Source organism: Periophthalmus magnuspinnatus, chromosome 20 (genome assembly GCF_009829125.3).
Source record: "Periophthalmus magnuspinnatus isolate fPerMag1 chromosome 20, fPerMag1.2.pri, whole genome shotgun sequence".
NCBI classification, from domain to species: Eukaryota; Metazoa; Chordata; class Actinopteri; order Gobiiformes; family Gobiidae; genus Periophthalmus; species Periophthalmus magnuspinnatus.
In genome coordinates, this window is record NC_047145.1 from 17,033,471 (window position 1) to 17,052,409 (window position 18,939).

The following is an 18,939-nucleotide window of genomic DNA, read 5'->3' on the forward strand; positions in this document are numbered from 1 at the left end:
ACCAATTTTTATTGGCCCTCAGGCCTTCAGTTGAACTGGCACAATTGATCATAATCAGTATTTTTTACGGCAAATCTGAGTAATGCTACCGATATAACTTAAATGGCATCACATTATCATACAGACCTAATAATATTTCAAGCCTTATTTAAAGTATGAAGTCAAAACTACGTTAAATACACCCATCTGAATTATCCACTGTCACATATTTTTCAAGATATGGCCCTTGGTGAAAAGAGTTTGGGCACCCCTGCATTATACTGTCTTATGAAATGGTATATGAATGGGTTGGGATGACTTGGCAAAAACTCAAACTATTAGAGGGAATTTGTGCTTGGAAAGGAAATTTGATAGCAATTTGTAGGAGCAAACAGCAAAACACCACTAAATGAGCAATAGCGTGACATAATCACACTTGAATTTCCATGCATAGTTAGAACCAAAAGCCAAAAGGTTTCATACATGTAAACACAGTGACTAATGTCCAGTGAATGGGGTGTGGGCTGAACACAGCTGATGGTCCAGTGACAGATCATTGGTCTTGTGACCACTGTGTGTGTCAGATGCACAGCCATTGTGCATACTATTGAGAACTGCGTATGCTAAGAGTCCTGCTGTCAGCCATGACTGGTAGTGCAGAGTTCCGGTGGGGGCTCCGGGCTGCGCTGTGGAGGCGGGCTCAGGATAAGGAGGTGCTACATGAGACCAGAGGGATCAGCTGACACAACTATGTCGCCTTTATCAGCCTCACACTCACTGTGTGACAGGGCACTTTCCCGAGCTCACACAGGAACAATCTGGAAACTGTACTCAACAATACAAGAATCAAATACAGAATAAAGTATTCAATTAAGAGCTTCTGTAAATATGATTTCAAATAGGTCTAAAGAGATCCATAAGTGTAGCTCTGAGCAGAATAAACAGATTTCAATACAATATGACAACACCAACCAATACAAATGCCAAGACTTTTCTTTAGTTAAAACCAAGTGAACATCAAATTGATCCAAGTATGCATTTTTTTAAAACATTAGAAAGTCTGCAAGACACTGCAAAAATATTTAGACAGCAAACATTATGAAATGTTCAGTGTCAATAGTGGCCACTATACAAGCATTTTAATACAGTCATAGAATCACTGAGCCACCAGTAGGTCCTGTACCACTGACAAACACAAGCACCTTGCATGCTGATGTAGAGAGGCAAAGTGTGCGCAGGCTAATAATCTGCAACGCACGTTTGGGGGGTTGACTCTAAACCCTGGCATTACCTGATTAAGTAAGCTGCTGCTGCTGCTGTGACTGTAGAACCTGTAATTGGACCAGACAGACCAAAGAGCAATGGCAGCACTTCTGACAGGTAGAGACATACTAAAAAAGGTCCACATTAAAAGAAGCATGTTCAAAATGAAAATGCACCATCTTAAATGCCCTGATCAATGAAGAACCTGGGCCAAACCAAACAGGACTCTGCTCTTTCATTTGACTGTGCACCATCGATAATCCTGAACTCTGGTAACTGGTTCAATATCTGATTTGTGAAGAGACTGCAAGGTACCACAGCCTCCTCCTCCTCCTGTGTGCTGCCTTTGTAGAGTATTACACAGCAGAGAAATGGGAGGAGGTGGGTTTGTTTTGACGGCCCACGCCTTCAGGTGCCAAAACCTCAAACCTCTGGAGAAGACATGAATGAAAACAGAAGCTACAAATCAGACAGACATCGATGGGATCTGAGTGCGAGACCAGGAAGTGCACATATTTAGGAAAACAATACAACCAAGCAAATCTTCTCTGAAATATTGGCCCTTTGCTTTACAGGCATCTCAAATTGTTTTGCTTTGCATCTTTCATCGGAGCAGAGACATTTCACAGAATATGTAGACAAGATGGTAATGACGCAGTGTATTGACTTAATGAATGTAACAATCCACTCACATAGGGTCTTGAGATATTCAAGTCTCTTAATTGTAAGTGAATTCACTATACTGTGACTGTAGAGACAATACTTTGGCATCTGCAGTAGAGAAAAAAGTAAAAGATAATAGTTCTTGTGTACGCAACTATTGTACAAGTTTTTTTCTTAATAATTATACCCTGTACAGAGTGGTTACATTTTGAAAGCCACTGACACCAGTCCACCCAGTCTGTTGGCAGTGGGCCATCTGAGGTAACACAAACATGACGCTGTGCATCAGGTGTGTGGTGCCTTGAGAAACACAGGCTGAGATTACTTGAGTGGCATAGTGCCAACACAGTGCAGAGAGGCATCACCAATCTTATATAACCAAGCTCATTTTATCCAAATGCAGGAATCGTTATTCAAGATTACTTAAGACTCCCCTGTCTTGAAAAGCCACTGTTTGTTGCATAACAAAAGGGAGCAGTCCTTTAAGACATATGTGTTGATAACTAAAATAAAACTGGGAGCGGTGTTAATAGACAAACAACATCTTGGATTTCAATAATAAAAACAAACACTGTAGTTCATTCTGTATTTGATCATTTCTAAGACACAAACCACAAACAGTTATGTTTGGACTACACAGGTCGCTTGAGGAGATTCTGTGTATTGCTGAAGCGGTAAAGCAAGATAAAGCAAGCAAAAAGCATATTATAGGTCAGTAAGAGAACAGTGCTGACTCAGCAGATCAGAGGGAAGAGAGAGAGGGATCCTGCTGGTCAGAGTTTGACCCTCACAATGTGCACAGCATAAAAAGGCACAAAGTGAAGCCTCACATTCCTCTGGCTTTATGACAGCAGAGTGGGAAATGCTCTGTACATGACACTGCAGCCAACTCCGCCTCCTACTCCGCACACAACACTTAAAGCTCCTTTCCGGGACACCGCTGTATACCTCATTTTCACAGCGCCATGTTTGTGGACCACCCACTCCAGCAGGCAGCTTACTCAGGCCAGTCCTCGCTCTCTCCCTCCTCCCATGCCAAGGATTCCACCCTGAGCAATGGGAAGGGTGCCAACCACATGCTAGCACCCTCGCTAACACCCAGTGCAACAAACGCATTGTGGCAAAGAGGAAAGTGATCTGAGCTCTCACAGAAACCAATTTTTCAAGACTGTTTGAAAATATGCATCAAGTATTAAAACTAATAATTAAATATTTACATTAACAGATTTAGCCATTAAAGTTTAGCACTTAGCAAAAGCAGCAACAGAAAGCTGCCAATGCTAAAACTAAAAGAGCAGCATGTTTAAAATGGTAACAGGTATTAGAGCTACAATATTGTACAGATAAGCAACACTCGTAACAGCTGCAAACGTATTGTCACACTGGCAGTCATGTCAGCTTTGTTCAGGCCAAACTGGAGCAGGGCACCTTCTTAGCATTGAGCAGCAGACGCCACAATATCATCTGGCTCTCTGGATCAATATGCACTTTGCTGTGGCTGACCTACATACAAGGAGCAGTCAGACCTCCACAAGCACAAAGACCACCCCAACCTGCGCCTCTATGAGAACAAAAATGCATCACACAACAAATCAAAAATACAATTCATAAAAATGTGTGAAGGAATACAAAAGGAGAGATTGAGCTAATTTACACAGATAAAAATAAATACAGAAGATGGAAAGCTATTCCAGGAACACCATTGGAGAACTAGAACTGCAGTTAGCAAGTTTAAAGAAAACCTTATGTTGTATTTTGTACAACATGGCTACTGTATCACCGAGTTACCTGATCATTCTTATTTCATTAGAAAACAAAGTCCCATTCCTAGACTTTGAAGCTGAGAATTCGATAAGAAGATGCCATTGAACGAAACAGTGCAAGTAACTGAACTGCAAATCTGGTTATTGTTTGGACATTTGGCTCTTCTTGACTGGCGAGTGAGTGAAACCGGTTCCTGTTCAACACTGGCCCTGCACACAACAGGACTCTCCTGCACATTTTGCAGGATGGAGCAGGATGGCTGATTTGAGGTCAGCCGCTGCGACACAATGACGAGGTGCCTTGAAGCAACGTACAGGCGGGAGTTAAACGCACGCCGCTCCGCCTCTTTCGTGTCAGAGCCCTCCTCAGTTTTCCAGTAGAGCGGCGTGATCAGGCATCCTCCCCTCCACTCCATGTAAGAAACCTGCCCATTACCCCGAGCTCATTCCTCACGGCCACCCAGGACCTGTCACAACCACTGTTTCCATGGCGACGTGAACGCAGACACAGCCAGGGTGAGATGCCCAGCAAAACAAGGCACCACACACACATATATATCGTATGTACCAGGGGGGAGGGGGAGTGTGGTGACAGGAAGAATATACAAGGCAGACCCTATAGGAGTTTATGTGATTGGCAGATAACAGCAATGCGAGGTGTTTATTTTGTGTTCACTTGTGAAGAGTCCACAGGCTGCCTGCTGTTTGTCTGACCGCTGTCATTGTCAAAGCATGACACATATCATTACATATAAACATCTACACAACTAAAAACAATGACTTAAGAGTACAGTACTCATCACCCAATTTACATAATTGCTACAGAAATCAATGGATGCTGGCACCCTTTGCAGTTGTAAATTAAATATGATTACAGTGGCTGCATTTATTTATATGACTTGTGATTTCGGGCAATTCTGTCATGGCTGACCTCAATGTACTTGGTTTTGTCACAGGAAAATTGGATTGGTGACTACAAGTCTCTTAAATGATTAATTTAAGCACAGCTCTACTGGAAAATAAAAACATTGTACAACTAAATGCAATATTAGCTGGAGTGGAGCAGCCGATTTGAGTTTACATTCACAAAAGAGAAGATAAATGAGAAATCAGTGACAAGCTTGTCATTTTCAAGCTCACTTCAAATGAATCAAGGTAATGTCATTAATAGAAAGGAAGATGTAGAGACATGAGAGACACATTAGTAAAAAAACAGTGTCAAGAGGAAAACATAGTATTTCTTGTGAATGTGAATACTAGTGCCATTTTGAAAACACATTTTTAGGTGTCCTACAAAGTTATTACCAAAGGATTTCAGCATTTCCCACAGGTAGTAAACCTATGGTGGCATAAGCGCTCCATATTTTAATCATTTTATTTGATACACTATTTTGCTGTATAGATTTCCCTTATTGCCACAACTGAACAAAAAAGCACTGATTACAGATTAAAAATGGTTACCTCTATACGTTTATGACAACACTACAAGTACTATTTGTTTTATCTTTTTTTTAATGCTCAGCTAGATTTTAAAATTATGGGGGTGAAAATTTGACTATGGGGCGACGACTAGATTTAGATCAGTGCTTCACATCAAAGCACACTGGCATGACTGGTCCACCACAGAGACTCTATTCCATGTTAAATGGACTTCAGTGAACAGAACCAAAGAAAACATTAATTTGAAAGTTGACAATATGGCTGTTTGAAGCCCCATATGTTCACGTACATGAAAATAAACAATTTATTATAAAAAATAAAGAAAAGACAAATTGTAAGACTAGTAGTATCCAGCAGAACAAGGGTCAAAATATTGAATTGCTAAAGTGATGCAATAGGCAAAGGTCGCTGATTACAACAAGGGTTTAGTTCCAAGTGCACAGTCAAGCCACTGATTTTGATGAAATTACCAACATCTAAACATAGGCAGTAGAGAGACCAAATAAGAATTACTAAACCCAACAATGAGAGCAACAGCTTTGCTTTAAGCATAGAGAAGAAACAAGATTATGTCAGAGCTCAGCAATAAAACACATACCTTTTGCCTATAGTCTAAGGTATAGGAACAGTTCATGTAGGTAACTGCCTAAACATGAAGTCAGCAGAGGCAGCGTGAGAACAGCTACCCTCTATTACGCTTAAATAAACGCATACCAGCTCATATGAATTCCTTAACTGTGACAATACCGACACACTCATTCCTGGTGAATGCAACATCAGCAGGCATCAGTTCATAACCCAATTGTACACAGCCCGTAGTCTTAGTGAATGGTTAGGTTCCACTTACAGCTTAATCATAATCAAGTAATTAGTTGGTTTTATTTCTGGATTTCAAATAAAGTGCAAATTGCAATTATTAAACTGTACAGGTAGTGTGTGTTTTGTGGAAACAATAAAAGTATAGAGAACATTAGTAAAAATGCTATTAGATTTTGAGAAAACTAATCAATAAATACTATGCCATCAAACGTACCTGACCGGAAAGCATCACTTCCTGGCATGTAAGCTCTAATACTGCTGTCCCGAGAAGTGTAGTGACACGAGTGGTGTGCACCATAAGGTGGGCAAATTCATGCTACAAAAACTGCTCAACTGGTTCCACAAGACGAGTTCCTGCATTTGACAAGAGAGCACTGACAATCATCGAAATGGCACAAGCTGTCGGCCTGTACATTACTGAGCATGAAGGCTCACACAACAACCAAGTGCAACCTACACTTCCACAGCCTATACCGCTACAGCCATTGCGCCAGGCTATAGCGGATTTATTCTAACTTTAATGCGCAGCTGAAGTTCTGATAACCAAAATCATAATCCAAAACAGGACATTTCAATAACATCAACATCCATACCACAACTTTTTGGTGTGATTTCTGAAGCGGGTTTATCAAACACTATCCTTACAGAGTTGTTGTGTACAAAGCTAATTAGTGGTTAAAACAACCATGAAGCTGGAATGAGACTCGGGCCACTTCACGGCTAAAAAAAAGGTGATGTAATATGGCTAATATGACCAAGTTGGAGAAGTGCTCTGCTAAAAGTAAATATGTTTAAGTGTGGATGCCGCTCGGACTCACATTTTCTCACAGTCGAGGCTGCAGCCACAGTTAGCATGCTAACTCTCCTGCTGCTGACGAACTTCGCCCGGTGTCGTCTGCACGGTCACTCGCTCACTCAGCACAAAAAACAATGACATATGAAACTATTGTGCACGCACTAATTTACTTTTCACCCAACGCACACATGTCCACGCGTGCCTTTACTGTCAGGGGCTGAAGCACACAACAAGATTTTCCCCATAAGATCGCTGTCTTAGCCCTGTAATGTAAGTTGGCTGCAGAAAACACTATTGACACGGGTAGAGAGCTTAGCCAAGAAGCTAACGGCTGCTAATAAGCTAACACTGAAGCAAGAGCCCGTGCCAGACAGACACACAACCGAGATTGAAGACATCGCACTGAAGCATAGATTTTACAACCAAAACATCAAGTGCCGTGTGGAGAAATGGCATCGGCGTGTGTAGCTACTCACATTTTAATACTTTGGCGTCTGTCTCCGCGGTTAAATCCCGTTTAAAAGAAAGTGATCTGACCTTCGCGGTAGTGAAACAACATTTCTGCTGGCTAACTGTGCCGCCATGTTACTCCTGCTCTGCAGACCAATGCTGAGTGTTCATCTGGTGGTAGCTGCTATCCTCCCCCACAGCGGACCACATCACGGGGCTCACGGTATCACCTCCGTCCGACTGTGCCAGGCCAGCAACCGGGGACTTACCTTTTAGGACCACACCACCTCCCGGAGCACTATTCTGATGACTACTAACATTTTAATTATGTCACGGGAATATCTAATGTCAAAACAGCCAGCACTAGATGATCAGCTGTGTGAAACTGTCACATAGGCTTTAGGCTATCCCCACAGCACTAACTTTAGTAAGATCCAAATCATCTACTGAGCCTTATGTTATTTATCAACATATAATCATGAAAAACACTATTACTTATTATTATTTATAAGTAGTGAAAATGCTGTAATAATCATATACAGTATGTTGTATTACATTAATTTATCTAACATCTACACAATTGTTTTAAAACATAAATATTAATTGGCTATAGGTTATTCTCCACAAAATCATGTCGCCTCGATTTAATTGCGCGCTACTCTTTGGGACTTAGACTACTACAATAGCCTACTCGAGTTGCCCAAAGGGATTTTTTTTGCTTGTTTAATAGCCAACATACACTGCCCTACTTATTTATCCACCTTGGTTTAAAGCCTGGTCAACTGTCCATGAATCAAACACCAGGCGTTTCTCACTGAAAATCTGTGCAATAGTGCCACCAAGAGTTTAACTGTATCAACTTATAAAACAAACAAGAAGCTCATAGGCTTTAAATGTGATGGGTTTCACTTTCTCTTTTCTTATAAAAATTAAAGAGGGATTTAGTCCAACTTTTCCTTGGCTAATATCTTTGTTGAAAGTACTTGTTACTTGGTCAAATCTACTGTCTGCTCCAACCAATAAAAATGACACACAATGCAAGAGGTTCTTCCATAAAACATTTTATTTATCATGACAGGTAAAACCTCCAGAAAATATAGGCTATTGGTACACTGCTAATGCAGTGTGTCTTTATAGGACCTAACTGTACCATAAGGACTAGTACAGCTTATAAAAAGTGGAATCATTTCATGGCATATTGTAGGCATAAATTAACCGGTCAGGGGATTCCTTGTTTGGCACAGCCTGTGGTAGTACGAAAATATTCTTATTTCCAGACACTGTTTTTACATCAAGGCTAAGTCTCATGAAATCTACAACAGCAAAGAAAATTATGAGAATTACATTCAAACAGGAATGTTTGTCACAAATTAAATCAAATACACCAGACAATAATTTTACAGCTGCAAACAAATCAGCATCTTCAATGCACTCATGGCAATATATCCTACTGCCAAATGTTAAGAACTCCTGTGAGTGGTTTGGACAAACCACTCAAGGGGTAACGGAAACAATCGTCCTATAACGCAACCTAAGATTGTGAAATAACAAGAAAAGAAATAACTTGCAAGACATAATTAATAAATCAAAAGGCAGTGAGAAGCAGAGTGGTGGAAAACAAACAAAAACTGGAATGCCCTGTATTTTGGGAGAAGCACAAAGTGACATTCTTAAAATTTCACTGCCACAGTAAATGTCTTTATCAATAGGCACTTTTGAATTCAACAAAATTGGTGGTCTTTTTCCAAAATGGCACAGTAGCACAATGCATATTGAACCAAGGCGTGTTGGACAACTTCCTACCGGCCAAATCTACATTGATGTTCATGCCCAGTGGGGAGGCTGAGGGAGCTGAAGAGGTGTACCACAGCAGAGAGCCAGTGAATCTGTTGGTAGGTCCGGGCAGGGCATGGGGAGTTTGAGCAACTGTTTATAAATGGCTTTCTTATGACGATTTCTCTTTCCTTGATCTCGGTGAATCATGAGCATGAACTCCATTTACTCCATTAGCTGAAAATAGAACTATTGTAAATACAGAACTATTGGTGATACTTTATATATTTATATTTTTGTGTATCACCCCATTACCACATGCCAAAAAAGCATTTGATTTACCTTTGTCTTTCTTTGATTTTCCCTTGTTGATAACCTGCTTCTTCTTGAGACTCTGGGCTTCAGCGTGCTCTCTCCACCGGCGCAGTTGGAATTTGATAAATTTCAACATCATAAAGGCTTGGGTGAAGCAGACAGCAGCGAGCACTGTGATCCTTTACAGAAACAAAAACAACATGCAAACTTTTACCCCAGTCTATCAAGATATTGTATAAAAACATGCTGTTCTAATCCAAATATGTGCCCACAAACTAAGAGAAACTAAACGCTTCAACAATTTTCACACGCAACTAGAATTAGCATTTGTATTTCCCCTTTTTAGCCATTTTACAGTTCTATTAAGCAGGATGTACATATTTCCTATATAATGCAATAAAACAACTTAAGGTTGTTGTAAAATGTAGGCAAATTTTAGGCAAATGTTACAGGCATCAGGGTAAAGTGTATGGCCTTATATTGGCTTATATGCTCTGAGCTTAATGTACAGTTCCCAGACACTAATCACTCACCTAACAAAGAGTATATTAAAGTTTCCTGCAGCCCAGTCAAAGCCTTGGTTCTCAGCATTGGCAAGGCCGAATCCAACCGTGAGGACAGACAAGGATAGAGTGAGCAGTCGCCCAAGGACAAACAAGACCGCCCACATGGTGAACCTAAAACACAGAAATGAGTTTTACAATATGCAAGCCATTCAATCTATACTTTGTTTTGTACATTAAATATTTACCCCATCTGTCGATTCTCATTGCTGAAGTAGATCAGGCGGGAAACATGGAAAAGCAGCTCAACAAAGTAGTGCAAGACGAGCAAAACCAGGCCCAAGCGATTCAAGCTATAAACATAAACCACAATTACATTTGTCCTTATCTGAAATATATAATTTTATAACAAGATTTTCATGTTCAAAGTACCATTACTCATTGCGTAATTTTGAACTCACGAAACAACCAAAATGTTGCAATCACTAAATAAAGGTCAGGAAAAAGCTCTTACTTCAAAATGTAAGCCCCCGCAATGTGGACCAGGTAGAGAAGGATGTACACAAGCTGACGTGGAATATCCTCCTAAAGCATACACAGAAAAAATAGCAGTTCAAAATATTTACAAAACTGTGGCTTGGGACTTAAGGAGAACGATTTTGAAACTGTGTGGCATAAACAAGGAAGATAATCAGGGAATGGCCCAAGACAATATAAATGATCTGTTAATTTGTTCCAAAACTAGAAGGTAAACAACTCACTTTCTTTGTTTTCTGAAAGTAGAGTTCAGGAAGAGCATGTAACCAGTAACCCAGCTGACAAATGTAGAAGAACTTCATCTGAAATCTGAATGGAAAGGTGACACAAAACATAAAAAGTGGTTACATCTACAATAAAAAACCAAGGTCTGTAAGACTTTCTGCAAATGCATGAGGTACAGTGTAGAAGAGAGTGCACTTACGGCATCAGAATGTGGGGATAATCTTCCCACAGGGTGACTGGGTTAGATAAAAAGTTTTCCTAAGAACAGAAAAGCAGTTCAGCAATTTAAAAATCAGCCTTTGGGGTTGGCAAGACTGTTATAATGAAAGTTTTATTTTTGTTATACTTACAGACACAAGGATGCTAGCACCCCAGCTGAATGAAAACAGATAGAAGGCACTGAGCTGTCCAGACTCATTGAACTTGCTGTGCTTTGTTTTGGAGAAATGCTTCTTCTTGTTAATTTTCTACAAATGTAAAACAATACAGAATTGATAATGACATACCGCTATTGCCATTTTGAATGAATACCCATCTTTTTGTATGTGGTTATATTACTCACATCCAGCACATATTCCTGGATGATTGCATGCATGATAATAGCCACCAGCATGTAGAAGAAGATGGTGGCCAAATCTTTGATACCATGTTGAAAATGGTTAATAGTCGTCTGTTCTGGGCCTTCTGTAGAGAGAAAGTACATAAATGTCAAGTATTATTTAAAAAGAAGAAATGAGCCTTCTGTGCTTGGCAATATCATGTCAGACATCAAATAGAATAGATATACCCAAAATTTGCATGCACTGACAAGTAGGAACTAACTTACCATATCTCACTTCTATAAAATTAAGTACAACAAGAAATAAAATGCCAAAAGTCACAAAATGCATTGACGTATTTGTGGTTTAAACATCCTATAAATAAGTAACAGGAAAGATAGGTACATGGTAAGATATTAGATAAAAATTACACAATCTGTTATAGCATGTTGCAAACCACCAAGATGAGAAACGCACTGTAATTAAGACTGGGCTTGCACTTATGTATGGGAGGTGTTAAGTTGGCCTGCATCATCCACAAGTGAACTTAAGACACGCAAACAAAACAAAAAGGAGCTCTGAAATTAGTTTTGCAAAAGCAGTAATTAAAATGAGACAAAAGACAATAGGTCATAAAAAATACAGTTAACATTTTACTTACCATTTGTTGTTATGGTGACATTGTGCTGGATGGTTATGAAGCACACTGCAAACTTTGAGGTTATCTGCAAACCAAGAGAAGATTTTCGTATTGTAATTAACAACCAAAACTTTGACTGATTTATGCTGAAAACAGAGGTAGTTTAGGTAACATTAGAACAAATAAGTTGATCCTAAGACTACATGACATCAGCCATATGCTAACATTTATAAATCTAATATGGTTATATTTTGTTTTACATCGCTGCAAGATGAGAATTATGTGCACTGTTGTATAATAGTAGTTTGTAGGTTTCATTTCCGCACCCTTTTGTATCCATGTTGTCTACTTTACGGTAATGAGCAGCTCTAATTATACGTGCTCAAAATTCACAGTGATGAAGAGTGACGTCGTATTTCACATTAAATGTTTTGCTGAGCTCTCCGTGCCGAGTTGCAACATTATATAGTTATAATAATGCAAAATGTTAAAATGTACCAGTGATTCAGTCCATTACTGGTGGATAGTGCAAAATAAAGAGCAATCATTTCCAACTCACAATGAAAAATAACTTTATTTTGAAGAGTTGAAAACGGAAGCGAGACTCGTTTAGTTTAGCTTAATGGTGATAGCGCCCTTTGCGTTGAAGATGAAGCACTAAGAGCAAGAGTAACCCTGAGAGAAAGTAGTACAAATGTTGCGGAGAGTAGTTTGGTTAAAACTTTCAGAGCTAGCTGGAGTACATGCTTTAAAATTTCGACAATTCAACTCATCAGTGGCTAGTTTCAGTTTTGCTTTAGTGATGACAGTCCTCTCGCTCGCTCGTTGTGTGATTGCCACGTAACACATCTGTGCGTAAAGAAAGTCGGACTAGTCTTGATCCACCATGCTGCATTAAAGCCAATAACGGCTTCATATTCTTTCTGTGTGCATGCATAAATATAACAACAAAAACTGTTTCATTGCGCACAAAAACTTTGGTTCCCGAGAGGAAGTAAAGAAAAGATGAGACAGCCATGTCAGTTTCCAGAAGAAGCGATTGGAAACATTCGCGTACGGACTCTCAGTGGATGGGGTCCCAGTAAAAAAAACAATTCAACATGTGGACAGGACTTACCTCAAACATTAGCCCGAGGAGGAAGACCATCGCAACACAGGAGACGATATCTGCATGATTTTGGATCACAAACTCGTGGCTCATCACCGGCGGATTCTTGTTCGTGGTCTTTTTTCGGATCCCCATCTCGGACAGATTTGGTTAAACTTTGGCTTCTTTTCTTGTATATAAAGTCTTTTCCTGTGAAGAAGAACAGTTTTTATGTCTTTTTGAGAGGACGCTGTATGCACCCACTGCTTCCAACGAGCATCAGAGGCGAGCAGCCGCGATTGAATGGCGTGTCACTTTTGAGCTGATGGGAGGGTCCACACACAGGGATCCGCTGCGCCTTTACGCACGGGAGACAAACAACTGCAGAGGCACTCTAGCGCTATCTATGTGCACGGAGTAGAAGGAAACATGAAATTTGAACTGTTTTTTGTGTGGAAACTATTTTGTTCTTATCTAGTCCTTGTTCTTGATGAGTTTTAAACAGAAGCTACCACCGGGGGACCTAGCTAGTGTGGAAGACTATCTATCAGTAATTACTATTATTTATAGTCGTGATCTATGAGCAGCAGCTACAATGTAGATTATTTTTTGTATAATATTTAGGCCTTCAGTTCAGAATGTTCCTAAATAATTAAATTTTATTGGATGAATATAAAAAATAAGCTGTATACTTCCACTTTGTCATAATTATAATCCTAATGTACTAGCAGACATTTGTTTATCAAACCCAGCACAAAACTAAAAAGACAAATAAAGCTTTTACCCTCAGGAAAAGCTCAAATTACACTGTAGTTATTAATACATACTAGATCTGTACTTCCTTTAACACTTGCTTGTCTCCAGTAAGCAGTAAACACACCCATAATAAACAGGTAGTCCCTGACGTCTGATTATGTAATCACATATTTCTGGCCTTACAGTTCAGTCATTTCCTGAGGTGGAGCGAGGTGGAGCCTCTAACCATTTCTGCAGAAACGTTCTGCTATTGGGGCCAGCTGTTCGCTGTGAACACAGCTGTGGTGAGTAGATACAACAGTGTTATTGTATAGGCCTTATATTTGAATAACAATCTCTATCTGGTTTAATTATGAGAATAATGAGAATACATTTTAAATGATAATTGTTATAGTTGAAAGGAATACTGAAATAAGTTCAGCTAGATAGTACTAAGTTCAGCCTGTCTACTTGCCTGAAGAATATGACGGATAGATAGTGCCTTTTAAAATTATATTGGTTAAGTTAAGGTTTTCATTCCTGTTCATGTGATCTTTTACTGCTGGTAATATAATTAATTGCTTTGTTACATGATCATGTTTTATCAGGGAGTGAGTTGTAGAGCAAAAGGTCGACTTTGCATATCAGATTTACCTTTGTAAATACTTATAAATAAATATTATTTTTGCACACAAACAACATTGTCTTAACCTTGTTTTAATTTCTCTTTCTTTAATAGATATCCACATGGCCTAACAATGCTAAAATCACTCCAAGAACTACAATACAGCTCTCATGGCTTCCCAGTAAACACGTGATTATATTAACACAGCCATGTCTACCTCGGAGTACACCAAGCTGAGATGGGGCCTGACCATAGCTGGCTTGTGTCTGTACGCTGCAGACATATGGACCGACATTTGTCTTGCACTGACATATTACCAAGAGGAGCATTATCTGTGGGCTGGGCTGACCCTTGCTTTCATTTTGACTGGAATGCTGGTTTCTCAAATCTTCAGCTTTGCTTGGTATTGGGATGATATGAATGACTTTTTTATAAACCCAAATGGGAAAGCAACCCAAGCCGGCCTGTCTAAAAGTGGACTGGGTGCACTTCACGTATTTGGCCTGGGAATCTTCACCAGGTAAATGAAAGTAACTAAGTGAGCAGTTTTTCCACACTTGATCAGTGTTTCTTATACTGAGGTACAGTATGAAGTATTACCGGTACCTCAACAGCTGTAGTTCTTGTTTGATATATATGACATATGTATGTTTTATTATATATGTATATATGTTTTATTTTATTTTGTTTTTTTGCGTTTTTTTATTTTATTTTTATTTTTCAGTCATTTGTTAATAGTCTAGATTTTGCACAAGAAACATGTGCAGACATGAAGCTATTTACTGAATGCTAAGAACTGTACAATATGCTGTGGAATGAGAAAACTGGAATGACCACTTTGTACCTGGCTATGGATTATTGAGCATTCTTAATCCTAAATATGAATGGATAGGATTAATAACTGTTTTGTTTGTGTTTGCCTTGTTGCCAGGTATTACCAGCTGCTGAAGAAGGGCTATGGAGTGCTATGGAACGCCACACATTTCCCCGCAGAAGAGAAAAGGCAGAGGCACCACAATCTGTTTTGTATGGCCACTGATCTGAGCATGCTCAAGTTGTTTGAAACATTTCTGGAAAGTGCCCCCCAGCTCCTCCTGCAAGTCTACATTGTGCTGCTTGGCCACAGGGAAGCCACAGTATTGAATTGTAAGTTTGGGACGTGTGCTGTACTTACTAATTCCTATGATTTTAAATGTGTCAATTACAGTTGTAATATGCTCAATCATAAGAACAAATACAGGTTTAAAATCTAGTACAATTACCCCAAAAATCTACTAAATTTATGCGGCTATTTGTAATTCTGTAGTTTCTTTCCACTCCTGCTAACAGTTGTGTTATGCTGTCTATCTCCTGCTGTCAAAAGTGGGGAATGGAACATAGTGAAATATCACATTTGCAGCACAGCTATTATCAACAAAGGGTTGACAGATAAGTGCTTTGTGAAGGAATTTGTGCACTGAAATAACAAGAAGAAGATGTATGAACTTGTATAAGCCTTTCCTAGTTTTTACATCAGATTGAATTAAAAGTGAATGTTTAGTTATATGTTGTATGTGTCTTTTTTCAGATGTCTCCATGGCCTTTTCCTTCCTCAGCATTGCCTGGTCCCTGGTGGATTATCGGCGGTGTCTACGCAGGTCACTCCCTCATATCAGCGAAATGCCCTCTGGCCTACCCACTGCTGTTTACCTCCTTTATAAACTCTGCACCATCACCAGCCTTATACTAAGCTACAGTCTATATTTAATAATAAGTGCCTATACCACAGTAGCTCTCACCGCTGTGTGGCTGGCAATGCTAATATGGACAAATATTCTTCAGACCGAATTTTGCTCTCACCGAGGACTGGAAATTCTCTACAGGGCTGTGGTTGGAGTCATTCTTACGTTCACCTTTTTCAATGTTAAAGGACAAGACACTAAAGTACCTATGGGTATTTACTATAGTATATTCTGTATTATTAATGTTTCCTCACCAATACTGCTGTCTGTACTAATGCCAGAATTCAATTCAAGTACCTTGTTGGCAGTGGATATTTTTATTTTGTGCTGTGTTTTTCTGGGACTATTTTGCCTTGTTTTGTACTATGTCCTGCTGCACCCCAGAGTGAAGCTACATGACATAGATGAGGTGGATGGGCCAGGTGAAAAGAACAACAGTGTGAGAAGGATTAACACATTTTTACAGCCTTAAAAAATGTAAAGCACTTTATAAATATTTATATCCAAAATCTATTTTGACTAAGTGACAATTTATTGCGTAATATAATGCATTTTGCAGTTAAATCAAATACAATGCACTACATTTTTTCACCGCTAGATGGCAACACAGCACTAGTCATAAATACTTGTCTAGGTTTTCAATTCCATTCCAATGCATGTAGTTATAATCTATTAATACAGAAAACATTTTATAGACAGCCTTCCCATTTAAAAATATTAACTAGAGACATATTATACCCAATATAGACAGTAAAGCTGCTAAAACTCCCCACCTTAAAGAGCTCACAAGAAGTCATAAATGTCTGCTACTGCTTCTGACTCCTTAATCCCACTATTTGAGGTGGCAAATAAACAGTGCCTCTCGCTCAATAAATGTTGAAGGCAAAGGTCACGGATGAGCTAACGAAGAACAACAAACCTGCACTAATTTTGTTTTGACTACCACAAAATACTGAGTGGGTCCGGCTGAGGACGCAGTTGCTTGGTCTGCTCTGAGGGAGTTGTGAGCTCACCTGGGAGGCATGCTGACAAACCACAAGGATTCGGCTTGGCTTTTAAATATGCACATTCTCCTTACTTTAATTTAGCCAACTTTTGGACTTGTTTATTTCCAGAGACTACTTTAACTTCATCTGACGGTTGGGCTGTGTCTGACGCACTCCATAAAATGACAAATTTAAATAGAAGCCTGCACTGGAGAGGAAATGGGTTACTGTGAATGCTATTATGCAGTTGGTCTAGTAGATGAATATTCAATAATGCCAAATTTCCTGATTTCCTCATCCAGATGAAGCACTAAGAAGCACTCCCCAAATTCACAATAGTATCCATATGGTATTTAGACTGTCCCTCTTCCTTCTATTTTATTAGGTTCAGAATAATGGTATCCAAGTCTGTCAAAACACATTTTATTGTAAAAAGACGCACATGTCCTTGATTGAGCAAACAAGTTAATTTTTTTTTAAAACTTCCTCCAACAAGAGTGCTGTGCAGGGCATCTGGATTACAGCAGTAAACATTAGACACATATTTGGATTTAAAAGTATCCACCCCATTTGCAATCCGAAATTCCGGTCATCACCAGTCACTCCACAGCAAAAAAGAAAGAAAAAAAATGGTTGGCCCACAGATACACAACATATGTTTTAAAAATCAATACTAAACTATATATATTTTTAAAACTGTATATTTATTTGGGCAGATATCAGTAGTGAAAAAATAAATGATAAGGACACAGTTGGACCTTTGTCTTATCTATATTAGAACTAGTATTCAGTTCAATTTGTTTTGTAATACCACATGGTAACATTAAAGCAACTACTATCTTTTTGTGTATTATATAGAAAAGAGTACTGGCATTGAGCCTTTTTCTTATTATCAAAATGAAGCTTGAAATTAAACCAAGACATGACCCTGAAAGGTCCATCCCTGTCACCTGCCCAGTTTGCTCTAATTAAACCCAGCTCCACCTCTTTATAAACAACCTTGACCTTTGACCCCGCTGTAACCATCATTCGCCTTATTGCTTTTCGCCAAATCTTATCTCTCGATGTGTTTTCCATCACCACATCCTGTTGCAGCCAGTCAAGTAAAGGTAGAGGAGGGGGCATTTCTGGCGGATGCTGCAGCCCGCAATTTGTAGAGACACAATAAACCCGGAGAGGCAGGCTGTTTTCTATTAAGGCTTCAAAGTCTATATAAACCATGATTAATGAAGCCCTGAAATGCTGTATGTCTTTAATTATTATAACTCGCTTGTAGTGCTTCAGATGCTTGAGCGATGTTGGCGATCTGTGCAAGCCGGGCCTGAAATTTCCCTAAATGTGAAGCATAGACGGAGGAGGAGGAGGAGGAGGAGGGGGGCATAGGTACTGTATGTATGTAGGTAAGGCTCTTTTTTTCAATAGCACCAGAGTTTCTTTAATCACTGTACATGCACACTAACAAATGAGTTCGGGCAGTGACAGATTGGATAGCAGGCTCTTGGTAATTACAAGCAGTGGGCTGGTGTGTGATCAGAGCGTGGCATTGCGTTTCCCTACAGGGTTTTGTAAATAAAGACTCGTGCAGTGAATGAGGAGATTGTGAAGGGCATTATGCAGCGTACAATTGAACAAAGTATTGTTACTTTTTGGATTTGTGCTGTTGGGATAGTGTGACCAAAAGGCAACAGGAAAGTTGGTACAGGCGTGGGATGAAAGTACTTTAAAATGAGGTCAGCGAATTTAAATCTGGCATGAGGAATGGCTTAAATCTGAAAATGAGTGGTTTATAAGAAATCAACTTTTGCTGCTAGCCTTGTGACTGATATATTATTTATACTAGTGTTGGGCGAAAGTGTGCTTAGCTGATTGATTTCTATAGAGAAAATGGTGCAAAAAGGTTATTTAAATCCATGTACTAAGTGGAAACAGAATATTCTCATTTTGTATAATCCTTGTGTTTTTGAAAATGGTGTGACAGAGTGGTGCAGTGGTAGAGCATTAGCCCATAAACCTGATAATAATAATAATAATAATAATAATAATAATAATAATAATAATAATAATAATAATAATAATAATA

The 18,939-nt window shown here is 39.2% G+C and overlaps 3 protein-coding genes across 5 annotated transcripts in view; 1 reads left to right on the forward strand and 2 right to left on the reverse strand.

Moving 5' to 3' along the window:
* ncoa2 (nuclear receptor coactivator 2) overlaps positions 1-7,436 on the reverse strand; it is a 41,087-nt gene extending 33,651 nt beyond the window's left edge. For 2 of the 3 annotated variants that reach the window (XM_033986159.2, XM_033986157.2), the window contains exon 1: positions 7,200-7,436. The gene's annotated coding sequence lies outside the window, so the exon portion shown is untranslated. The remainder of the gene's footprint in view (positions 1-7,199) is intronic. The other variant, XM_033986158.2, reaches the window with a different exon arrangement.
* A 782-nt stretch (positions 7,437-8,218) lies between these two features.
* tram1 (translocation associated membrane protein 1) lies at positions 8,219-12,958 on the reverse strand. The gene is made up of 11 exons (XM_033985816.2): positions 12,823-12,958; positions 11,727-11,790; positions 11,089-11,210; positions 10,877-10,993; positions 10,726-10,784; positions 10,526-10,610; positions 10,279-10,349; positions 10,013-10,117; positions 9,795-9,938; positions 9,289-9,440; positions 8,219-9,183 (listed from the first exon to the last, which is right to left on the reverse strand). The coding sequence occupies exons 1-11, from the start codon at positions 12,946-12,948 to the stop codon at positions 9,119-9,121; spliced, it is 1,110 nt and encodes a 369-aa protein (XP_033841707.1). The 5' UTR covers positions 12,949-12,958; the 3' UTR covers positions 8,219-9,118.
* A 258-nt stretch (positions 12,959-13,216) lies between these two features.
* xkr9 (XK, Kell blood group complex subunit-related family, member 9) lies at positions 13,217-16,386 on the forward strand. The gene is made up of 4 exons (XM_033985845.2): positions 13,217-13,832; positions 14,267-14,672; positions 15,084-15,298; positions 15,720-16,386. Exons 2-4 carry the CDS (start codon positions 14,362-14,364, stop codon positions 16,343-16,345), a joined length of 1,152 nt encoding a protein of 383 aa, XP_033841736.1. The 5' UTR covers positions 13,217-13,832; positions 14,267-14,361; the 3' UTR covers positions 16,346-16,386.
* The last annotated feature ends 2,553 nt before the right edge of the window (positions 16,387-18,939 follow it).

Excerpts from the sequence above, each read along its gene's own strand:
- tram1 (XM_033985816.2), bottom strand. The coding sequence starts at position 12,948 with ATGGGGATCCGAAAAAAGACCACGAACAAGAATCCGCCGGTGATGAGC. Across the intron at positions 10,611-10,725 it reads TATCCCCACATTCTGATGCC|ATTTCAGATGAAGTTCTTCT; the intron begins GTAAGTGCACTC and ends CTTTCCATTCAG. Across the intron at positions 9,939-10,012 it reads AATGAGAATCGACAGATGGG|GTTCACCATGTGGGCGGTCT; the intron begins GTAAATATTTAA and ends TCTGTGTTTTAG.
- xkr9 (XM_033985845.2), top strand. The coding sequence starts at position 14,362 with ATGTCTACCTCGGAGTACACCAAGCTGAGATGGGGCCTGACCATAGCT. Across the intron at positions 14,673-15,083 it reads GGCCTGGGAATCTTCACCAG|GTATTACCAGCTGCTGAAGA; the intron begins GTAAATGAAAGT and ends CCTTGTTGCCAG. Across the intron at positions 15,299-15,719 it reads GGAAGCCACAGTATTGAATT|ATGTCTCCATGGCCTTTTCC; the intron begins GTAAGTTTGGGA and ends GTCTTTTTTCAG.